Consider the following 22,362-nt stretch of genomic DNA (forward strand, 5'->3'; position numbering starts at 1 on the left):
GGAGTTGGGGTGGGGGAAGCAGTCAGATGGGAGGCGGGAGGGCCGAAAGGTGCTTCGTGGTGGGGAGGGGGTCAGAGGAAGAGGAGAGAAAGGAAAAAGCACTAGGGAAAAACGAGGGGTGATAAAAGAAAACCGCAGAAAATGCAAAAGTGAAAGAGCGACAGAGAGAAGAAAAGAAAAACGATAGAAGAGAAAGGCAGAAGGCTGCAGCAGCCAGAGATGCTGAGGAGGCCAGCAGACACCGACCAGGAGGTCAGAGCAGCTGCCCTCTCACAGAGCTGCGTCCGCCATTACCAAGGGGAGGGGAGTGGGCTGAGCAGTCGGCTGGGAGGCGGGAGAGCGGGTAAGGTGCTTAGCAGGGTAGATGGGGGGGGGGGCAGAGGAAGAGGGGAGAAAAGAAAAAGCACTAGGAAAAACGAGGGGGTGACAGAAGAAAATGGCAGAAAATGCAAAAGTGAAAGAGCAACAGAGAAGAAAAGAAAAGGCACATCATAGAAGAGAAAGGCAGAAGGCAGACGGCAGCAGCAGCCAGAGCAGCTGGGGAGGGCAGCAGACACCGACCAGGAGGTCAGTGCAGTCCATCACTGAATTTGTCCCGCTCATAAGGCAAGGACAGGATGTAACACCCAATGCATGACTTTCGACCTGTCCAAATAAGTTTCATAAGTATGACTCGTAACGTGTTAAAGAAGGAATGTGTAAGTGGGATGGGTATATCGTGGACGAGGTATATGAAGCTGGGGAGGACGACCATTTTAATTATGGCAATACGGCCAGCCATGGAGAGCGGGAGGTGGATCCACCACTCCACCTGGCTAGTCAGTTTATCTATAGCTGGGCCATAGTTTAAACAGACAACTTGTTTCTTGTTATGATGCAAAAAGTTGCCAAAACATTTGACTGGGCCATCGCACCAAGTCAGAGGGAGTGCTGTTAGTACTTGGTGTATCAAAATCCTCTTCTGACAATGTTTATTTTTATTACTTTGTTTTAGCTATAGAGCTATTTACGCTACTAATAATTGTATCTCATCAATCATGTTGTTGTACATAAAAGCTATTGAAGATTGGCTATGACAGAATTAGTGAGATTACTAGGTTCTGCTGTGTCTCCTCATAGCTTTTAGTTCTTGAAAAATGTATTTTAATTGTACTGTTAGATTCAATAGTAAAGACGAATGATTGATAAGGGTGTTAGGTATCATAGTTAAAGTGGTATAAATTGCCCCTATAGCTGCTAATGCTGCATAGGGACGGGGTGTATCGTCATGGTCTCTACTCATTTTGGAATTTGGAGTAGTAGTGATGACTTCATGTAACTTTAATTTTGGGAGTGCATCTGAAATCTCTTACATTTTCCTTGCCATATCCAGTCGTTTGAGTAATTTAGAGAGTCATTTGAATCGCTGGTTTGTTAAAACTGGGACATTCCAATTTCTTTCATTGCAGACATTTTAACTTCACTCGCTGAGTTATTCTAACCATGAATTTGTTCTAAATCTGAATCTATTGCTAGTTGTGTTGATACAGCACTGTTCATTTGGGCTATTGTGATTTGCTTGTTTAATTTTCCTTGTTGACTGTGCTGGCACCATTCCTACACCTGTTACTGGTGCTGCTACTGGTGCTTATGCTGATGTTTGGAGTTGCAAAGCAACTGGAAATCATCTGGTAATATATTTTTTTCACAGATATACACAGATAGTGTGGTTTAGATACAACTCTTCTCTCCTTGATTCGATGCCTTGGGGATATTTCCCCTCTAGTTAGATTCATCCCTAATGTGTGATCTCTGGGACTGTGTTGGCATTTTGTATTGCTTTGTATATATTTATTAGGATCTCGTAACAAAGATTACATTCTAGTAACAACATTACGGTTTGTCATCAGGAATATGATTAAATAGGGCTAGATATTACAAATACCAACTTACCATTAGTCTTGGACCGATAAAATCGCTATTTAGTCTCCTGTGGATAACATTTCAGGCCTTAACAACATTTAAGGCCTCTTCAAAATGATCAAAAGGTGATTGGTCACTCATCTTCATGCTGCTTTGAATTTACATAAAGTTTAAATATGTCTGTAGCTAATGTTGCTTTCACCTTTATGTTTGATAGTGTAGCTCACATTCTCCGTCCCCACCTTACCTCTGTCCTTCCAATTGATAAACAAAGGATGAAGGAAGCCAAGCATTGTAAACCGAGTCAGCCACTGCTTTATCTCGACAACAAGGTCCTCAGCCCAGCAATGATTGTTGCTTATCAATATTTATATTTATATTCGCACCAAATGGTTTCTGGATTTAACTATAATGCTGCCACTGAATAGGGCAAATGGGTTTCTTGGTAAATCACACAATGGATATACCATTCCCTGCTTCCACCCAGTGCATGACTGAATATAAAAATTCTGATATATTCAACCACATAACCTAATAACTGGATGCGAACATGAAAAGATTTCTAATAACATCCAATACGTTCAATATAGATACTTATGCTGATATCTCTGGGTCTGCTTTTGAGTTTGGACAATGGGATACTTCAACACAAATGTGACAGATAACTTGTTCCCTATATGACAAGTGCATTATATCTTATAACACTTGTAATACAGCAGATGGGATATCTGTCATGTTTGTAACAAAGTATTCCATCCAGCAAACTGTCAATCAGGCCCTTCGTCAACACCCAGTGTTGTGCTGATATGTCCATGATAATAGCTCTGTCCTCACCCAGTGAATGGGTATACATATTGAAAAGTGATGTTTGTCAATACCCAATTGTGTCTGTACACATAAACACATCTTTATCCGTACCTAATGGTCTCTGACATGATTGAAAAGTGATATTTGTCAATACCCAATTGTGTCTGTACACATAAACACATCTTTATCCGTCTCTGGTCTCTGACATGTATATGCCGGCCTTTTCTGGCCAAAATCATTTGGTGGTCAGTGGTTATATACATGCTGAGCAGTACCCCTAAAACATGGGTTCACATAAGCAACTCCTGTTAGTTCTTCAAATACCCAAGAGATCGCTAATCATACCTCACAGACACAGAATTTTCACTGTAGAGTTCTTTTACGGCATCAATATCTGCATCAAGTTGCGGATGTCGATATAAATCAGCTGCACATGTACCCTGAAATACAGGCAAAAAAAAGAAGTAGTAGTTGGATTATGACATTGTGTAAGAATGAGAGCACAACTGAAATCAAGTAGAATTAACACAGTAAGAGAAACTAGCCTTGGCAATGGTAGAGGGACTGGCTTTCCTAGTAGTGATAAATTATTACATATTAACCATAAAGGATACAGATCTGCTCTGTGTATAGTTTTGAAAGATTGAGAGTAACATTAACTTTGTGAAGATGTAACTATGCCCCATTTCTCTGTATGCTTCATTTAGTGACATGAATTTATCTCTGTTTCTCTCACTCGTTCTCACTTGAAGACCCATGAATCTATGCCTTTTGTGTTTGCCACACTTCTCCTTGTGTTCAACATCTTTCTACGCAAACCGTACTGCCCCTAAAGTCTGGAATGGAAAGCAAACATGGGATGGAAACATCTCTGGATGCCTCTGGGCTAGGAACCACAATGTTATAGGGAATAGGGGCAAAGCAGGCTCCTTACAGGTAAAGTTTCTGAAGACTTCTGAACTTCTGGTTGTCCAGATGTATTCTATTTAGTCACGGCCAGCTGTACAGCAAGGTCTTTATGGCTCTTCAGCAGCACACATCCTTATAGCATTCATCACACCTGTCTTCAGTCAGCTGGCCTTGATGTTTATCATCATGGCCACTTTCTTCTGTGCAAGGCGTGGCAGCAGATCAGGCAGCCTCTCAGAGCTTGTGGCACAGTTTTGTTTATGAAACAAATAAGACCAAGCAACTTGATCTAATTTGAGAGGCTCTGGCAAGAATCCAAGGCCAATGATGAGATGTTCCATCTCAAACATTATAATTCCCAAGAATCCAGTACAAGGCACATCTCTACAAAGGAAGGAACGGGCATCCACTATTTGGTCAAAATGAGTTATTTTCCAAAGGAGGAGGTCAGACTCTAAAATAGAGCATCTTCTTCTACTTCTAGACAGCTCTTGGCTCAAGTGGTCATTGGGGTTTGATTTGACCCCACACAAACCAAACATTTTAACTGAGGTAAGCAACATCCAGACAGATCTGGAAGCAGATCTTCTGAGGCAGTGAAATCATTTTGGGCCAATGTTTTATGTTCAGACAGTTAGGCCTGCTTGCTCATTGCAGCCAGAAGTGAGACCTGAACCTCTTGGGCTGCTGGACCGACAGAGAGGCCAGACGTTCTGTAACACTGTGCAGGGAATCACTATTTTGTGATGATACAATTTGCCTTCGCAGGGTGCACTATTTACTTGACACATGAGGTCCAATAACTACTGCATCAGAATTTCGAAGTAGTAATTTCATAATTTCACAATTGCACAAATAGAGGATCCGATACTACGGCTTGGTAATTCGAGATGGGAATTACAAGACAGTTTCATGTGGACACTGAAAAATTGGGAATAACCAGAGAACTTGGTATTGCTGCACATATTTTCCTTTTCTTAGCCAGCCTGGATATTTTGGATCTTTGTAGTCAAGGTATCCAGGAGGTAGTAGGGGAATGTCAGGGATAATGGAAGTATTCTGAATCAACTGAAATCCTGATGCAGCCAGTAACGCATTGTTATATCGTGTTCGGTGGTCCACAAAACAGTTAAAGGATACTGGGTCACAACCATGGTGGCTGGGGTAATTTGCCACATATATCCTGGGGTATGTCCTACTATGCCTCTGCACAATGAGCAAAGAACACCCTTTCTGCACTTGAACCTCTGGGTAATGATGGCTATCAGTTAAAGGCTTCTCAGGCAGGTAATGCAGGGAGGAAAGAGTCAGAACAGAACCTGATGGCCAACTATCCATCACATGGCAGTGCACAGGAAAAACTAATCAGCAATCTGCACAGACCTGATAATGTTTCCTTTAGTGTTAGTGCTGTGGCTTCTTCAGTGGGAAGAGCCTTTGAAGGACTTCTAATTTGGCTGAGGTTTGATCTATTTCCCATTGATAGGATGCTTCCGACAATTTGTAGGGACCTGTTGAACATAGAAATTAAAATTGCAACTCCATTAAGGTTTAGGAACAGTGTAATCATCAAGGTGCATGTTAGAGTGGTACCATTTAATGCCAAGTCTGTGATCATTTACAATTTATTGGATCTGCTTGGCCATTTAAAAGGTAATACCCAAAAATCCATAGCAGGAGACTGTAACACACAGCTTACCTACGGCCAGACGGACCAAAGCTGAGCATCATACTTTCCTGTTTCCCTGTTTAGATCAAGGGCTCCTAAAGATGCCACCAGTAGGTTATCCTGCCTAGGGCAACAGCTACAGGAGTTTCATTTCCTTTCTAGTTTAAGGGCTGTTAATGGCAATACTAGGTCGGACTCTTCTCCCCACCCAACACTCAAAAGAGGGACATCATTAAGTCACATTGACTAAGTTTCTGGATAATGCATTGTAGCCTTATATAGTCGCTATGGTAATAATAAGAGCAGATGGTGACCATAATGCCTTAAGCGTTAAATTTCAAGAGAGTAACCTTATGAGTCTTACTTCACCCCGAACCTTAACTAAAACTCTGTTATAGGTAACTAATAACAAGAGAAATAATAAATGGGCAGCAGTAGCGAATAACCTACTGGTGCAGACACAGGTATATGAGTTAATTGTGGACAAATTGGCTGGTCTAGCTGCAACCGAAGTGGCAAAAATTTATTTTGTAACCCTACATTGTCCCAGATGAGGCAGATTTTCGAGACAGATGAAAAGCAGGAAATCTTTCAAAAGTCCCTACTGAGGTGGTACTCCAAAGAATGCCGCCAGGAAAAAATGCATCTGTTGGTGGCGGTAAAAGGGGGCAGTCACTTCAAAATAAGTACGGCCAGGAAAAGATACAAATCCTGCTTGGTAAATGCCAAAAAGAACTGGGAACTGGAACAGTGGGCTAACATTACTGATGCTCTTCATAACAAGGACCCAAAGACCTTTTGGAGGCTAATCTCGGGCGGCTTGGCTCCAGCCAAAAAACATCTTGAGCTAGCAGTCCAATCTGAGAAATGGGTAGCACACTTTGAGGGTCTGTACCGTGAATGGGGCAAGGATATAAACCAGAACAAGGGGGTTGGCCTGGGAACCTTTGAGCCAGCAAACATTGATCCATCAACAGCTATTGCTGGCAGTGTAGTAACAGCCTTTACTCCAGTTAAAACCGAAATTGCCCATGGCAGATGAAAAGAGAAAAGGCTCCAGGGCTGGACAGTATACCTAGGGATTTGTACTTGGTGCAACCGGAGGTTTGGGTTAAGGTCTTTAACTGCGAAATGGGATCAAACAGGATGTTCTCTGAATTATTGTCCACGATGTTTATCGTTTAAAGAGTCTGAAGAACAGTTTGAATTTTTTTGCCCCATTTATGCACAGCTCAGAAAGAAGTGGATTATTGCGCTTTGCAGATTGGATGGAGTGAGGCATTATTGGGAAGCAATGAGAATCTTGAATTCTGACACCAAGGAGCGATATATGTTGGCCGTTTCCAATTTTTTGCATTGGGCTCGGAAGATCAGAGCAAAAGTGTTGCTCCGTAGTGTCACTTAAACCCTGATTATTATCAGTGGGGATGAACTGCATGTCTAGGAGGCATCGAATAACCTCTTGCTACTCAATGTGCTTTTAGCTGACCTCTCTTTTAGACCCCAATAGTTGTATTATATCTGTTTGTGGGTTCTTATCTTCAAGAAGGAAGTGGGATTAGTCATTTTACAATGTATTTATGCGATTTTAGTATTTTTAACTTTTGTTTATCGTTGTTGTTTTAATCTTTTTGTATATATTACTTTCTAGCCGAAATAAATAAACTAAACTAATCAGCAAGCTTTTGATAAAAGGTCCTCATTTCGAAGGACAGTCTTATCTCTATCCTCCCTCACTTTGGTATCTAGGTCTGTAGCCTCAGGAATGCAGGTAATACACTTTCACTGTCTGGGGAAGCTGTATACATCTCATCTTGTTCCATGCCAAACCCAGGGCCATCCAAAATGGATGCCACTAGTCCCAGCAAACATACACACATTGCACACAATCTTACTTTCCTGTATGGCTATACATTCACAATGTATACGCATACACTAGACCAACACATAGAATGTCAGTGAAGGGCATGCATGTTATATTAAGGCAGGACAGTTACATGAGTGTGACCAGTAGTTCACACTCCCTGTTAGAACAGAAAAAAGGTCTGTTCAGGCCTATTAATATTTAAAAATCACTACAATATAGCAGCCAGGAGTTGGACAGTAGTCCCATGCCATAAAAGAGGGCATACGTGGTGTTATGGACCTTGGCTTTATTGTCAAAATGTCTTGTCCTCAGCACACATTAGATTACTTTGCTATCACAAAAAGTCAGCATACCCATTTCACATGCAGTCGAGTGACTCAGGGCAGGGGTACATGTCCGTACACCATGAAAGAGACATTCCCGTCCCAACACTCATGCTACTGGCTGCATCAGGGTTACTTGGCCATTTGTAATAGCAGTCATAGTCTTCATACATACCATACCAAAGGGCAATAGTACAATGCAAATTTCAGCTAATTCACTGGTATCTTTAAGTAAAGATGCCTTTGGACCATGCATTATTTATGCTGATCAAACTCATGACTGCAAAATTTGCCAGAATGTATTACTGTTTATGCCTACATTTTTCATTTGCATGTGATGTTTATAGTATAGGGATGCCATGATAAAAGCCCATGCCAAGTCACTGACTTAAGGCTGAAAGAAGTCAGGATCAACACTGGTGGCTGAAGTAACTTAAAAAGGAGGCCTGGGCATTCCTGTTTATACTGAACAGGAATCAATAGAATTATTTTTCATTCTTATCATCCTCTCTTTCTTTTTTATGCTCCCTTGTACCACACTTTCAACCACAAAACACTGCATACCTTAGTTTGCTTGCTCACATTGCTCAAAGACATAACATAATACCAATGTCCTTTACAGCTCCTATTTAATGAGCAATACACTCCCATGATCTGCTCAAAACCATCTATGATCACATGCCTTTCTCAGAGTGACATGATTAAACCTCTTCTTCCCCAGGACCACATTTGAATACTGACTGGATAATGTAAATGTGGCCTAACACATATAGACATTGTTTACTCCGAACCAGTTCAAAGTGAGCTGGACAATCATGATTTCAGACTAGAGGAGGCTTGAGCGACAGGTGGGAAATGACCTTAGGGACTCCACTAGGATTGGGTTAGGACTATGTCAGTGTTTTTGGGAATAGAAAATATGCCAAAGAAAATAATATATTGTGTGTTCTTTAGATCCTCGTAAACAGCAGAATCCTGGTCATGTCTGCCTGTCAGTTTGTCTATAAACCAGGACAGCATTGAGCAGAGATTATTACAACACATGGTCCCAATATCTTTTAACCTTTTTTAAAAAAAATATATATTTCATCACACTGCCCTCAGTGAGAATTACAGATAGGGTGTGGTTTTCCTCTCCATCAGATCATGGTATGAATATCTAGATGGTTTTAAAGCACAAATTTGCAAAAAAAGCACATGGTGGCATGTTTTATGGCAGTGGTTCCCAACCTTTTGACTTCTGTGGACCCCGATTTTATCATTCCTGGAACCCGGGACCCCTCCTTAATCATTATTGGAATCTGGGTACCCCCCACTGAGTCATAACTGAAAGCTTGGGACCTAATCTGTTAATATTATTTAATTTTTCTAAGCAGTCGCAGACCCCCTGAGGAGGTTTCACGGACCCCCAAGGGTCCCCGGACCACAGGTTGGGAACTACCGTTTTACGGCATTTATATATTTATATTCCAAAATAAAAAACTAAAAAATATTGATTATTATGAGAAGTTGTGGGGTGTGAAGGTGGAGCAGGTCCCAGGCCCAGCTCTCCCCATGATGCTCCATTGCTCTTGAGCCTGTTTTCTCCTTGCTTGCTCCCCTGTTTTTTGAGTGCCTGCTCCCTGCTTTTCCTTCTTTCTCACTACTTTCTCCTTGCTTCCCCTCCCCATTTTATGTGTGCCCTCGCCTTGCTTTTCTCTCATTTTCACTACTTTCTCCTTGCTTATTCTGCCGTTTTTTTGTGTGACCTCTCATTGCTTTTCCCTCGTTTTTCACTGCTTTCCCCTTGCTTTTTCCCCATTTTTGTGTGCCTTCTCCTCACTTTTCCCTCGTTCTCACTGCTCTCTCCTTGCTTTTTCCCGTTTTTGTGTGCCCTCTCCTTGTGTTCCCCTCGTTCTCACTGCTTTCATCTTGCCTTCTCCTTGCGTTTCCATAGTTCTCACTGCTTTCTCTTTGTTTTTCACCCTTTTTTTGGGTGCCTTCGCCTTACATTTCCCTCATTCTCACTGCTGTCTCCTTGCTTCTCCCTCCCTGTTTTATGTGCCTTCTTCTTGCTTTTCACTGTTTTTCGCTGCTTTTTTTCAGGGACCTGCAAGTGCCTGGATACCCTGTTGGGTGATTGGCTGCGCTTCACAAATCCTGATTGATTGAATGAGGTTGGAAAACCTGAGTCGTAAACAGAAAAAATGATCAAATGAAGATGTAGAGAAATAACACATTAATGGGTAAGTGAAGTCTTCTTCACATTGTTTATTATCTGTGAGTCAAGATATTGACTTTGCTTCTCGTCATGGTGGCCACATGGTCAACAAAACACCCAAGAAGCCCCATAGCCACAAAGTGGGTCTTTCTGTAGAAAGATCTGCCACTAAATCTCCACAAAGGAAATCATTAACCTCACTTAGCTCACTGCCTGGCACAGCTATATTTAAGGCTCCCAGTTTTCCATTTTTACTGATTGTGTTAAGGAATCATGTTCTGAGACGCTACAACTTTCACAGTGCCTGCCGTCAGAAATGTCTTTTGTTGAGTGGGCATTAGACATGACTTTGCAAAGTTGACTGAGAAGTCCAAAGGGAACAACATATTGTGGTTCTGTTTGTGCTGCTGTGTAACTAGTTAAGGGAACTCCCCTACACAAAGCAATCACCTAAGCCTGGACACACCTGTATGGCCTTGCATGGTGAATGCTTAACCTCCACAAGCAAGCATTTGGTAAACACTCTTGGTAATTTGATGCTGTATTAGAGAACAATAAATGTATGTTTTCTGCTACTGCTTCTTGCTTCTGATAAATTAGCATCTGAAAATACACTTATCAGAGGACAAGAATTGCCCTATATTTGTCCTCTTTCAAAAGAAGAATTACAGCCTGAGTTGTCAATCTGAACTTTTTAGGGCGAATATATTGATTGAGAAGCCCGAGAACTAATATCTCATGTAAGATACTGTGCTTCTTGGAAATAAGAGAGTATTGTGAACACACAATATGTCCTCTTTTGTTCAATTGTACCTCTTCAAGAGTGCCCTTATCAAGAAGTAGTGCCTACACCGGATGCCTGATAGAATACTGATTGCACAAATAAAGTGTGGACAGAATATTGTGTCCAAAATATCAGAGACCAAACTACTGAGAAGGTAAGTGCAAATAGATAAGTATAGATTTACTGTTCTTAACTCCACATCTATATATCTTGAAGATATGTATATCTTCAAGGAACGCAGATGTGAAGTTAAGTATAATAAAACTTTGCTTCCCCACAAAAACGTACCTTCCTGATATTTTTGTCCTCTATATTTGCGAGACACTATTTTGTCCATGCAATATTTTTCCCTCTAATGTTTGACCAAACACTGCTATACCTTAACTAAAACGAGAGTTAAATCTGTTGTTACTTCATGTGTGTTTCTCTTAGCTTTGGATTTTTTGGGGTTTATATAGAAATCTGATGCAAAAAAGGTGACGTATGGTCTGTAGCATACTCTTATCTCGCGTTATCTCCTACTGCTTGTAATGGAATAACCTCAGCCTTCCCAGCTGGGAGTATTAATGATAACGGAGAACGAAGGCAATCATGTTACTGTTTCCAGGGGCCAAACCTCCTGAAACTCTAACCTCATCTGCTGCATCAGCTTCAAAAGTTAACAGTTAGTTAGAAGTGTGCTGTAGCCAGGTATTGATGGGCCTTGATTGCAGGCAGAATCAGACTTCTGTTGGTAAATCTGTGTGTAATTCTTGTAATTCTGTTGATGACACCCTATGTACAAAAGGCACCTTCTATGATAAATTGGCTTTGGTCTGTTGTGCCCAAGGCTTTAGCTTTTTCTGTCTCTTTCATAATCCTTTCTGGTGTATCTCCTACCCACTTTGCTAATAGATTTTCACAATTGAAGTGCACTTTATGTATGTGGATCTAAACCTCTGAACAGATGCAATAGTTATACAGTAAAGAACGAAGTCTCAGCACCAAGTCATTGGCATCTGCCTAAAGTGTACATCAACTCGAAGGCTACCTTAAGGTAGGTGTTGAATACAACCTTTCCCTCTTTTACGATAGGTTGGGTTCACACATTTATTTGCCTATGCTCTTCTGAGAGATCCTGTAGCAAATCTTTCAATGTCTTTCCGTGGATGGTAAGTACAACACTTAAACATTACTACCCAATTTTCAATAGGCCATCCTGTATCTACATGTGCCTCAAATTGTTTCCCCACTGCAGCAGTTTCTTGCTCTCGCTACCTGAAGAGGACCCTGTACTAAAGCTTAGAACAACTGACCTTTTCTGTGCAGCCGTGCAATGAAACTGAATGGCACTGCGTCGCTTCCAATGTAAATGCATGTAGTTGTGCATCATAATTTTTCCTCTTATTAATTGGTGTCAACAATTTACAGGGGCTGGTGTCTTAAAGATGCTATAACCTGTCTACAGACCATGCGGTAGCATCAGAATACATTTTTTTCTTCAAGAGATGGGTGATGGTTTCCACCAACAAAATAAGACCTATTGGTCCTTTTCAAACTGCACCCCATACAGATGACTTTTGAGTTATATGAGCCCATTTCATCAGGTGCAGATGGGCATTACCCTAGAATTTGTAATCCTCGCATGGTGAACCACTCGAGTAGTCTGTGTGTCCTGTTCCTTGGGATAGAATCCTGTGCGTCCTTGGGGTTTTCCTAAGATGACATATCAATGCCCCTCACGTGTCCTCATGTATGTGCCATTCTAATGCCATACAAAGGTAAACCTTGATCCTCAATAAAGTAGGCACTCATCCCACCCTTCTTTATGGTCTTCTTTAGCTGAGTCAGTCTACCACCCAATTAATCCCTCAATTATTGTTTTTCTTTTTCTCCACCATTATGTTTGTACTCCAAGGTAATAAACTTTTCTGACTCAGCAGTCGGATCCTTATGCGCAGTTTTGGAGGACTAAATACAGCTCAACTCCAGTACCAGTGCATATAACAATACAGAATGTTTCTCTTTACACTTACATGGTTTTTACTATGAACTGCTGACAAATATGACACTGAGTGTCAATGTTGTTCTGTGGATGACACAAAATATACATCTTCAGTGTATCTATCCACACTTCTTTTTAAATCTTGAGAAAGACATAAATAACGTATGTAGTTTTTCTCACATGCTCTGTACCACGAGCCTCAAAGTTCAAACCAACCGATGATGTGTATACAAATGAGCTACCTCTTGACGTCCTTTCTTCCTTATGCATCCAAACAATCTAAGATGGCATCTAAATTATGACACATTCTGTTGTTTTGGGTCAGTATCATCACAAGTCTATCTGCCCATACTGGTGGTTGGCGCCCCAAAGATTCAATTCCAGTAAACAGGGTTCAGTTCAAGCATATCCACTTGTTGGTGGGGTAATTTGTGCCATGTGAATCTAGAATACTACTGCACTTCAAAATAAAAACAGTATTTATAGATATAATTGGGCCCCTGCCTGCTGCCCCAGGATTTGGAACAAAGGACCTGAAAACCCTGATACATGTGGTCAAAAAGGATATCTTCCTACTTCATTTGCCTTGGGGTGAAAGAAAGAAATGTAATAACAATCTAATATACAAAAAATATTGTCCAGTTTAGGTAAAACAAGAAAATCTACTATGATGACAGTAAGCTGCTGAAGAAGACTAAAAAAAAAAAACATTACGGGAGGACTTACCTGGACGCCATAAAGAAATTCTTCAGATTCATTTTCTCCTTCGGAATCATCGTCAGTCCAGCACTGACCTTTGATGTCCTATGAAAGAGAAAGACAGAATTAAATGCTGTATTACAGTGGCTCCCAACCTGTGGTCGGGGGCCCCTGGGGTCCGCAAAGCATCCTCAGGGGGTCCGCAACTGCTTAGAAAATCAAACAATATTACCAGATTAGGTCCCTAGCTTTCAGTAATGACTTAGTGGGGGGTCCCCGGACTCCAATAATGAGTCAGTGGGGGTCCCCGGGTTCTAGGAATCATAAAGTAGGAGTCCACAGAAGTCAAAAGGTTGGGAACCACATTAGCTGACGGTCTCATCCTTTGTATGGAGAAGAGTGAATAATAAAAGACAGAGCCTAATTTAGAGGTTGGCAGAAAGGTTACTCTGCACTAATGCATTTGTAATAAGGCTGGCATGATACCTGTCATGTTTGCGAAAGAGCAACCTATTCGCCAAACTTGAAATCGAGCCCTATCTTTTTTACCTAGCTATTTCTATTGTAGTTGTTTTATGCTTTAATGTTATAAGTACTCGTTGTAAATATTAAGCAATTGAATTACTTATCAACTGAATTGTAGACAATTGACCTAAGAAAGATGAAAGGAGGATTTGACCTTGTCAAGAATTAAGCTGTAACTCTAAGTCACAACAAATGCACTCAATAAATGCTTAACTGACTGTGCTGTCTTGCAACCTCAGTGGGTCAAGCATTTACTGAGAGATGGAAGAAGAAAGAATGGAATCTGAGAGATAAGGAGTGAAACTATGTGAAAGGGAAGGACACGTGACTGAGCGAGAGCCTGAAGGTGAGAAGGCAAAGTGGTAGAGGAAAGCACAGAGTGTACAGAGGGTGAAGAGAAAGAATTGAGAGCATCAAAGAAAGAGAGATGTTAGAGTGTAAGATGGAGGCACAGAAGATCAATTGTGACAAGACAGGACCCAGGACTGAATATTAGAAGGAATGACATATGGGTGTGAGGTGGAAAGACAGTGGGATTAGGAGATGCTGGAAGATGAAGATGGCTGAAATTTCAATGAAAGGAGAGAGGACATAATATGAGATGGAACTATGTTAGATGAAAGAAGAGATGAGGTTGAGTGGAGAGAGCATAGTATGAGAAGTAAGGGGTGACGTGAGTAGTAGGTGGAAACAAAGAGGATTAAGTGCTTCAATACAGGTTTCTGTTAACTCCTTGGTGAAACACCCAGGCTAAAATGAATGATTCAGATCAGTGGTTCCCAACCTGTGGTCCGAGGACTCATGGGGGTCCGCGAAGCCTCTCAGGGGGTCCGGGACTGCTTAGCAAATGAAATATTATTAACAGATTAGGTCCCCAGCTTTCAGTAATGATTCAGTAAGGAGGGAGGTGGGTCCCGGATTCCAATAATGATTAAGTGGGGGTCCCCGGGTTCAGGAATGATAAAGTGGGGGTCCACAGAAGTCAAAAGATTGGGAACCACTGATTCAGATCATCATTTCTCTATGAGTAAAAGGGGTCACAAGTTAAAATCACTGTAATGAGGAATAACCTTTTGGAACAGGTTTTGTATGATTCGGGGAAGGTTAACATTTTCATTGCCAAACTGCTTTAAGCAGGTGGCAGGTGTCTGTGGTCTCCCCCATAGCAGGTTGCTGTGCAGGTCCAGTGGACTGACAATGATTGTGGTGCCAGGGCTGCATGCTCTCCCCAGCATTATGGTGAGAGTGAGTTGAGGGCTGGCCTCAACCTCTGTTCCCTGCTGACCCCAAAGCCCCAGTGGTTTTCAAGGGTGCAAAAAAGAAAAGTAAAGTAATTCAGGGTACGGGGACAGCAGGCCACTGGGAACTTGCCGGAGCAGTACGATGCCTCACACAAACTCATCCCCTGCTTCAACTCTTAACGACGGCCTGTGTGAGAGGTTCAAGGACAGGAGACCAACTGTGTGTATTCATGAAAGGGCTGGTTTGCATGTGACAGAGTCTGAGTGTTTATGGAAGAGTGACAACCCAGTAAAAAGAGCACTAAGAGTGAAAAGGAATGGGATGAGTGGGTACAGTGTAGTGAGACAGAGGGAGTAGGAGGGCTGACAGAGGGAAGAAGAGTGCAAAGGAGGGCAAAATGTGAGAAGAGAGTGCAATGAGAGCGAATGTGCAAACGACAGAGCGGATTACAAGAACACAGGACAGAGGCTGATGGGAGACATACAAGGGTGGAATGAATGAGAGGAGGAGGGAGAGAAGCCTGGCAGTGTGATGGGGAGAGGACTAGGTGTTTGTATGAAGGAGTGAGATGAAAATGAGTTGAAGAGACAGGAGTGAGAATGAGGCTTAAGGGTTGTGGCTAAGTGCTGAGAGTGAAGGAAATAAATCTGTTTTGTGGTGGAAGACAAAATAACTGGTTCACTGAAAGAAGAGAGGTGGGTGTGAGAAGGATGACGTGAGTTGTGATTGCAAGAGGGAATAGTGGTGGCTTAGTGAGATGGAGTGGGAAACAAGACGGGACATGAGTGTAAGAGACAATCGCCCATAGGGTGACGGCATCACAAAGATGATTTAAATGTAAACAATGACGGATGAGAGGAAGAGACAGGACTAGGAACAGAGGGCGAGAAAGCCTGGGGATATGGATTAGAAGAGATGAGAGTGACTGACTGAGGGGCGCGAGACTGAGGTGAGAATATGTGACAGAGAAATGGAATCGAGTGAGTGGAAAAGGGAAGGATACAGAACTGGGTGTGGGAACGGAGCAATTATCGCTAATAGTGAATGGAAAGAAGTGAGACCTGGGTGGAAGTAAGATAAAGGGAGAGTGGACTAGGTGTGATTGCGCAGTGGATGAGAGAGGGTTCGCAATGAGTGTGTAAAGACGGTAAAGCACGTCACACCCGAGTAGAAGTGATATTAAAGGAAAGCGAACTAAGTATGACAGAAAATCCACAGGCTGATGGTGAGATGGGGGGAGAGGGTTCACATGGAATGTGGCATGAGAGCTGGTGGCATGACAGAGGAAGAGAGAGCAGCTTGCGGCAGCGGAGGAGAGACAGCACTGATTGTGAGAGGGGAGGTGAAGTTGAGAATGAGGTGGAAGAAGAGGGGGGCAGGCTGTGAGAGCGAAAGGGAGAGGGTGCTTCGGCCGGAAGTTGCGAGGGGGGGGGGGCTTCTGCGCACACTCACCATTGGCGCTGGAGAGTTAGAGGCGCTCCTTGGACAAGGCTAGGCCTCGGGCCTCCATGCTACCAGCAAGGCTGACAAGGCGGAGGCAGGCATCCGGCAGCTCCAGGCCCTGGTGAGCAAGGGCTGACTAGGCTCAGGCGATGTCCACTGTCTCCGTGGCAACCACGCACTATCCTGTAAAGAAGACGCGACTCTGGTTACATCAGCCTTTCCAAGAGCAGCTCTTGAACTAATACCTAGAAATCACGCGCCCTCCTTTTGTGAAGAAAGACAACAATTCAGTGAAGCTTCGGATAGGATGACAGAGACCTGAGAACAGAGATAATATCTTCGGAAAGAGAGGGACAATCACACACTAAGTATACACGCTGGACAGGCGGAAGGGAGAGGCAGCGAGAGAAAGAGGCATAATAGAAAGATAGAGGGAAGCGGGGTCACAGACAAAAAGACAGAAAAGAGAAGACATGAGTGAAGCAAAGAATAGCAGAGAAAGCCAAAAGAGCCAGGCTAAACCTCTGTTAAATCAGATTTTCTGCCCGGCAGACGTCGCCCTACACGAGCTTGCTCTTCAGAGACATCAGCATGTCGGAACGATGGATTACTCTGAAGCCCCGTCTGCTTGTTCACCAAAAGAGAAAGCACTATACAGGGAGTGCAGAATTATTAGGCAAATGAGTATTTTGACCACATCATCCTCTTTATGCATGTTGTCTTACTCCAAGCTGTATAGGCTCGAAAGCCTACTACCAATTAAGCATATTAGGTGATGTGCATCTCTGTAATGAGAAGGGGTGTGGTCTAATTACATCAACACCCTATATCAGGTGTGCATAATTATTAGGCAACTTCCTTTCCTTTTGGCAAAATGGGTCAAAAGAAGGACTTGACAGGCTCAGAAAAGTCAAAAATAGTGAGATATCTTGCAGAGGGATGCAGCACTCTTAAAATTGCAAAGCTTCTGAAGCGTGATCATCGAACAATCAAGCGTTTCATTCAAAATAGTCAACAGGGTCGCAAGAAGCGTGTGGAAAAACCAAGGCGCAAAATAACTGCCCATGAACTGAGAAAAGTCAAGCGTGCAGCTGCCACGATGCCACTTGCCACCAGTTTGGCCATATTTCAGAGCTGCAACATCACTGGAGTGCCCAAAAGCACAAGGTGTGCAATACTCAGAGACATGGCCAAGGTAAGAAAGGCTGAAAGACGACCACCACTGAACAAGACACACAAGCAGAAATGTCAAGACTGGGCCAAGAAATATCTCAAGACTGATTTTTCTAAGGTTTTATGGACTGATGAAATGAGAGTGAGTCTTGATGGGCCAGATGGATGGGCCCGTGGATGGATTGGTAAAGGGCAGAGAGCTCCAGTCCGACTCAGACGCCAGCAAGGTGGAGGTGGAGTACTGGTTTGGGCTGGTATCATCAAAGATGAGCTTGTGGGGCCTTTTTGGGTTGAGGATGGAGTCAAGCTCAACTCCCAGTCCTACTGCCAGTTCCTGGAAGACACCTTCTTCAAGCAGTGGTACAGGAAGAAGTCTGCATCCTTCAAGAAAAACATGATTTTCATGCAGGACAATGCTCCATCACACGCGTCCAAGTACTCCACAGCGTGGCTGGCAAGAAAGGGTATAAAAGAAGGAAATCTAATGACATGGCCTCCTTGTTCACCTGATCTGAACCCCATTGAGAACCTGTGGTCCATCATCAAATGTGAGATTTACAAGGAGGGAAAACAGTACACCTCTGAACAGTGTCTGGGAGGCTGTGGTTGCTGCTGCACGCAATGTTGATGGTGAACAGATCAAAACACTGACAGAATCCATGGATGGCAGGCTTTTGAGTGTCCTTGCAAAGAAAGGTGGCTATATTGGTCACTGATTTGTTTTTGTTTTGTTTTTGAATGTCAGAAATGTATATTTGTGAATGTTGAGATGTTATATTGGTTTCACTGGTAATAATAAATAATTGAAATGGGTATATATATTTTTTGTTAAGTTGCCTAATAATTATGCACAGTGATAGTCACCTGCACACACAGATATCCCCCTAACATAGCTAAAACTAAAAACAAACTAAAAACTACTTCCAAAAATATTCAGCTTTGATATTAATGAGTTTTTTGGGTTCATTGAGAACATGGTTGTTGTTCAATAATAAAATTAATCCTCAAAAATACAACTTGCCTAATAATTCTGCACTCCCTGTAGGTACGGAGTACATTCTAGGTAGCAGAGGGAAACAGATAATATTTTGTAGTTAGAGTTTGGGTCTTCATACAATGAAGCCTTGCAAGTAGGAGGTAAGTTAGGTTGTTTAGTCACGGCAACAGCGGGTATGTCCTGTCAGGGCTCCATCCTCCCTCCAACTGTCCCCGTCTCCTAGTTTCCACTCCAGGTCATACACCAACATACTATTAAACATTCTCACTAAGCATTCCTGACAACCGTTCAGACATACAGGGAATGCGGAAATACAGGATAATTCACACCTCACTTTCTTGAAAACAACAAACAACCATTTCCAAAGCTTGGAACAACCTTCTCCTGCACCTCAGGACCGCCTCATTGCTCCGGCAATTCAGGAAAGGACTCAAGACCTAGCTGTTCAAATGATCAGATCACCACGAAGCAGTTAGCAACTCCAGCGCCTTGAGACCCTCACGGGTGATTTGCATCGCTTTATAAATCCTTCCTTGATGTTTCCTTGCATTTAAAGTAAAGGGATACACACAAAGACAACAAACAGTACTCACAGAAACTCTGCAACAGGATAAGACGTAAGGCTCTCCACATCTCATGTCAAACAAAGAAACAACAAAACAACTAGGTTGTGACTATCATTACACAACATTCCAAGACATGCAAGTCTTGCAACCACCTTGGACAAAAGGCCCTCCTGTCTGCACATTCACAATGACACCATACAACATTTATAAATATAGGACATGCAGTCACAGGCGTTTAGTCACAGGAACCCACAAGCTTCCTTCGCCAAAGTGTTTCCCTGTCATCCCTAAGTCTATACAGTCAAGGCACAAAAAAAACAAAAACAGAAAGTTTAACCGTACATCACCTTAACTCAGACTCTGTGACCAGATTCCAACACAAAATCTGTCCTCATAAAAACACTCATACATGGTCATTGGATATTCATATGACATTACTAAACTACACAGCACAACAACCTCTCACACATTCTCCGTCTTCCACCAACAGCACTCACATCCCCCCAAGGGCCACTTACTGCATCCCACAAAAAAGTGAAGCCCCACATCCAGCTACACTTGCTGGCCAAACCAACATGACAAACTGCCAGGCTGATTAAAGTACTGAATATGCACCCAGTACTGTGCCCTCTAAATTGCACCTGAAGAAGTCTGGGTATCTTCCAAGCACAATAATGTTACCAGTAGACCTACACTGAAAAATTATTGACGCAACACAAAAATCAAACACTAGAGTAGTCCAGCAATACTCCTATTGACATCATGCACATCGCAGGTAGAGAAGTGGTTACTCAACATACTAGAGCTACATCAAATATTATCATTCAAATACAACAGTGACTGACTCCATTATCCATAAACTGAATAAACCACACCACAAAACATTTATAATCATACCCTGCTTGTGCAACATACCAGTCAAATCTTCCCATTTGTATAAAATGATGCCTCAGGTGAAGCATCTGGCTATCACCCAAAAACAGCGGGACACTCATTTTCCCTGCATTTTTTCTTCACAGGAACTTTTCCTTGCTGCCTCTCACAACATGGTACTTATGGTCTCCCACATTGCCCTTGTACTTGTGAAGTACTCCCCCATGCAAATTCTCTCAACAGGGTGCTACTCTTTCCCAAATTAGCACACTTCGGGGTATTCTCCCATCCAACATCCCATGACAGGGTACTACACTTCCCCAATTTCACAGGACATAGAGTGCTCCCTGCATACAACCTGTAGCAACAGGGTACTGCTCCTTCCACAGTTTCCACCAACAAACACGAGAGTTCTGCATTCACATCTCGTGAATGGGTACTTCTCTTCTCATACCTGTGACACTCAAACATGCACAAAAAGCACATATGTACACAACCTTCAGATGGACACTAGACGCTCTTCCCGAAACAGCTACCTAAACTCCTTATGGAATCAAAAGTAAATGCTCATGCTCTACTCCCAAAACAACCCAGAGGTGAATAATTTAAATTTCGCAACTTGTCGTGCAGTACTAAGCATTTAGCACACCACAACTATTAACACAAAGTGCAATTGCCAAACAACAGAAATTAACTTACATGGAAACTTACTAACCTGACACACACATTACCAATACGATGTACTTGGCACATGTCAATATGCAAAAGTCACCAACTAAACTGTTCCTCAACTTAATTAACCTCAAAGTTAGTGGGGCACAAGGCAGGTTTCTTAACAGAAGTACATAGAATAATACACACTTCAAGTTTGCCAAAAATCCTGCTAAATAATTAACAGAATGTCATATTTTAACATCACAATTGGGCAAATGCCAGGCAGGCGATGTTTTAATTCCCATGACATAAGGAGACTTTTGGGACACAGTATATCCTTGAATAACATAGTAATTTCTCTCTCCAATGTCCTTGGAGTTAGTCCAACTTCTCTTCTCAATTAACCAGGAGTCCTTGGGTGGTATTTCTTCAATGTCTCCACACCTGTTCCAATCAAACATCATCCTATGTTATGTAATATGCTATGTTATATTGATTTGTATTGCACTAATCCTCGAGTGTGCATCCAGGTGCTTGGGCAGGTTTGTAGGAGTGAGGGGCCCAAGGTGCTTATAGGAAGTCCCAGGTATTAAGCATCTTGCAGAACTCAGGAATTGAGGAGGAGGCTGTGATCTGTTGAGGGAGGTTGTTCCATTTCTTGGGTGTGACATAGGAAAACGAGCAACCTCCAATTTTGGTTTTGCAGATGCGTGGAATGTGTGCAAGTCAGAGAGCAGCGGTCTCTGGTGGGTTGGTAAAAGTGTATGCAGCTGTTCAGTTTTTCCAGTCCTGTGTTGTGTAGGGCTTTGTTTGTGTGTGTAAGAAGTTTGAAATGGTTGCATTGGTGATCGGGGAGCCGGTGAAGCTTCTTGTGGTGCAGTGTGATGTGGGTGTAGCGTGGGAGGTCGAGTAGGATTCTTGCAGCAATGTGCTGGATAGTCTGCAGTCTCTGTAGGTGTTGTTTGAAGTTTGCGGTGTAGAGAGGGTTGTCATAGTCCAGCCTGGTAGTAATGAGTGCTTGCCTGAAAGTCCTTCTGGTGTTCTGAGGCAACCATTTAAAGATCTTTCATAGCATGCATAGGATGTAGAAGCAGGAGGTGCACACTGTGTTGACTTGAGATGTCATGTTGAACTTGTTGTCTAGGATGATCCCTAGATTTGTTGTATGGTCTGTGGGTGTGAGTGTTGGGCCTAGCTCTGATGGACACCAGGTGAAGTCCAATAGGGAGGTCTTATTACCAAAGATCAGAACATCTGTCTTGTCAGAGTTGAGCTGCAAGCCATTGGTTCGCATCCAGTCTGCTACCATGGTCATGCAGTTGGTGAAGTTGAGCCTGGTGGTAGTTGTCTTGTCCATCACGGGGAGGTTGAGTTGGTATCATCAGCACAGAAAATGACAATGATGTCTTGAGATCAAATGATGTTGGTAAGCGGTGTGATGTACAGGGAGTGCAGAATTATTAGGCAAATGAGTATTTTGACCACATCATCCTCTTTATGCATGTTGTCTTACTCCAAGCTGTATAGGCTCGAAAGCCTACTACCAATTAAGCATATTAGGTGATGTGCATCTCTGTAATGAGAAGGGGTGTGGTCTAATGACATCAACACCCTATATCAGGTGTGCATAATTATTAGGCAACTTCCTTTCCTTTGGCAAAATGGGTCAAAAGAAGGACTTGACAGGCTCAGAAAAGTCAAAAATAGTGAGATATCTTGCAGAGGGATGCAGCACTCTTAAAATT

The 22,362-nt window shown here is 42.5% G+C and overlaps 1 protein-coding gene across 6 annotated transcripts in view; it reads right to left on the reverse strand.

Moving 5' to 3' along the window:
* The window catches only part of PARP6 (poly(ADP-ribose) polymerase family member 6), a 216,417-nt gene that overhangs the window by 166,398 nt on the left and 27,657 nt on the right, over positions 1-22,362 (reverse strand). For 4 of the 6 annotated variants that reach the window (XR_011201330.1, XR_011201332.1, XM_069222272.1 and 1 more), the window contains exons 1-3: positions 16,364-16,485; positions 13,172-13,249; positions 3,055-3,149 (exon numbers count right to left, since the gene is read on the reverse strand). Coding sequence is in view for 4 of the 6 variants with exons in the window: in XM_069222272.1 (XP_069078373.1) it covers positions 3,055-3,149; positions 13,172-13,249; positions 16,364-16,366 (176 nt within the window). In the remaining 2 variants the exon portion in view is untranslated. Of the gene's footprint in view, positions 1-3,054; positions 3,150-13,171; positions 13,250-16,363; positions 16,538-22,362 lie in introns of those variants that run through there. The other 2 variants (XM_069222273.1, XM_069222271.1) reach the window with 1 other exon arrangement.

The sequence above is a fragment of the Pleurodeles waltl genome, chromosome 3_1 (genome assembly GCF_031143425.1).
Source record: "Pleurodeles waltl isolate 20211129_DDA chromosome 3_1, aPleWal1.hap1.20221129, whole genome shotgun sequence".
NCBI classification, from domain to species: domain Eukaryota; kingdom Metazoa; phylum Chordata; class Amphibia; order Caudata; family Salamandridae; genus Pleurodeles; species Pleurodeles waltl.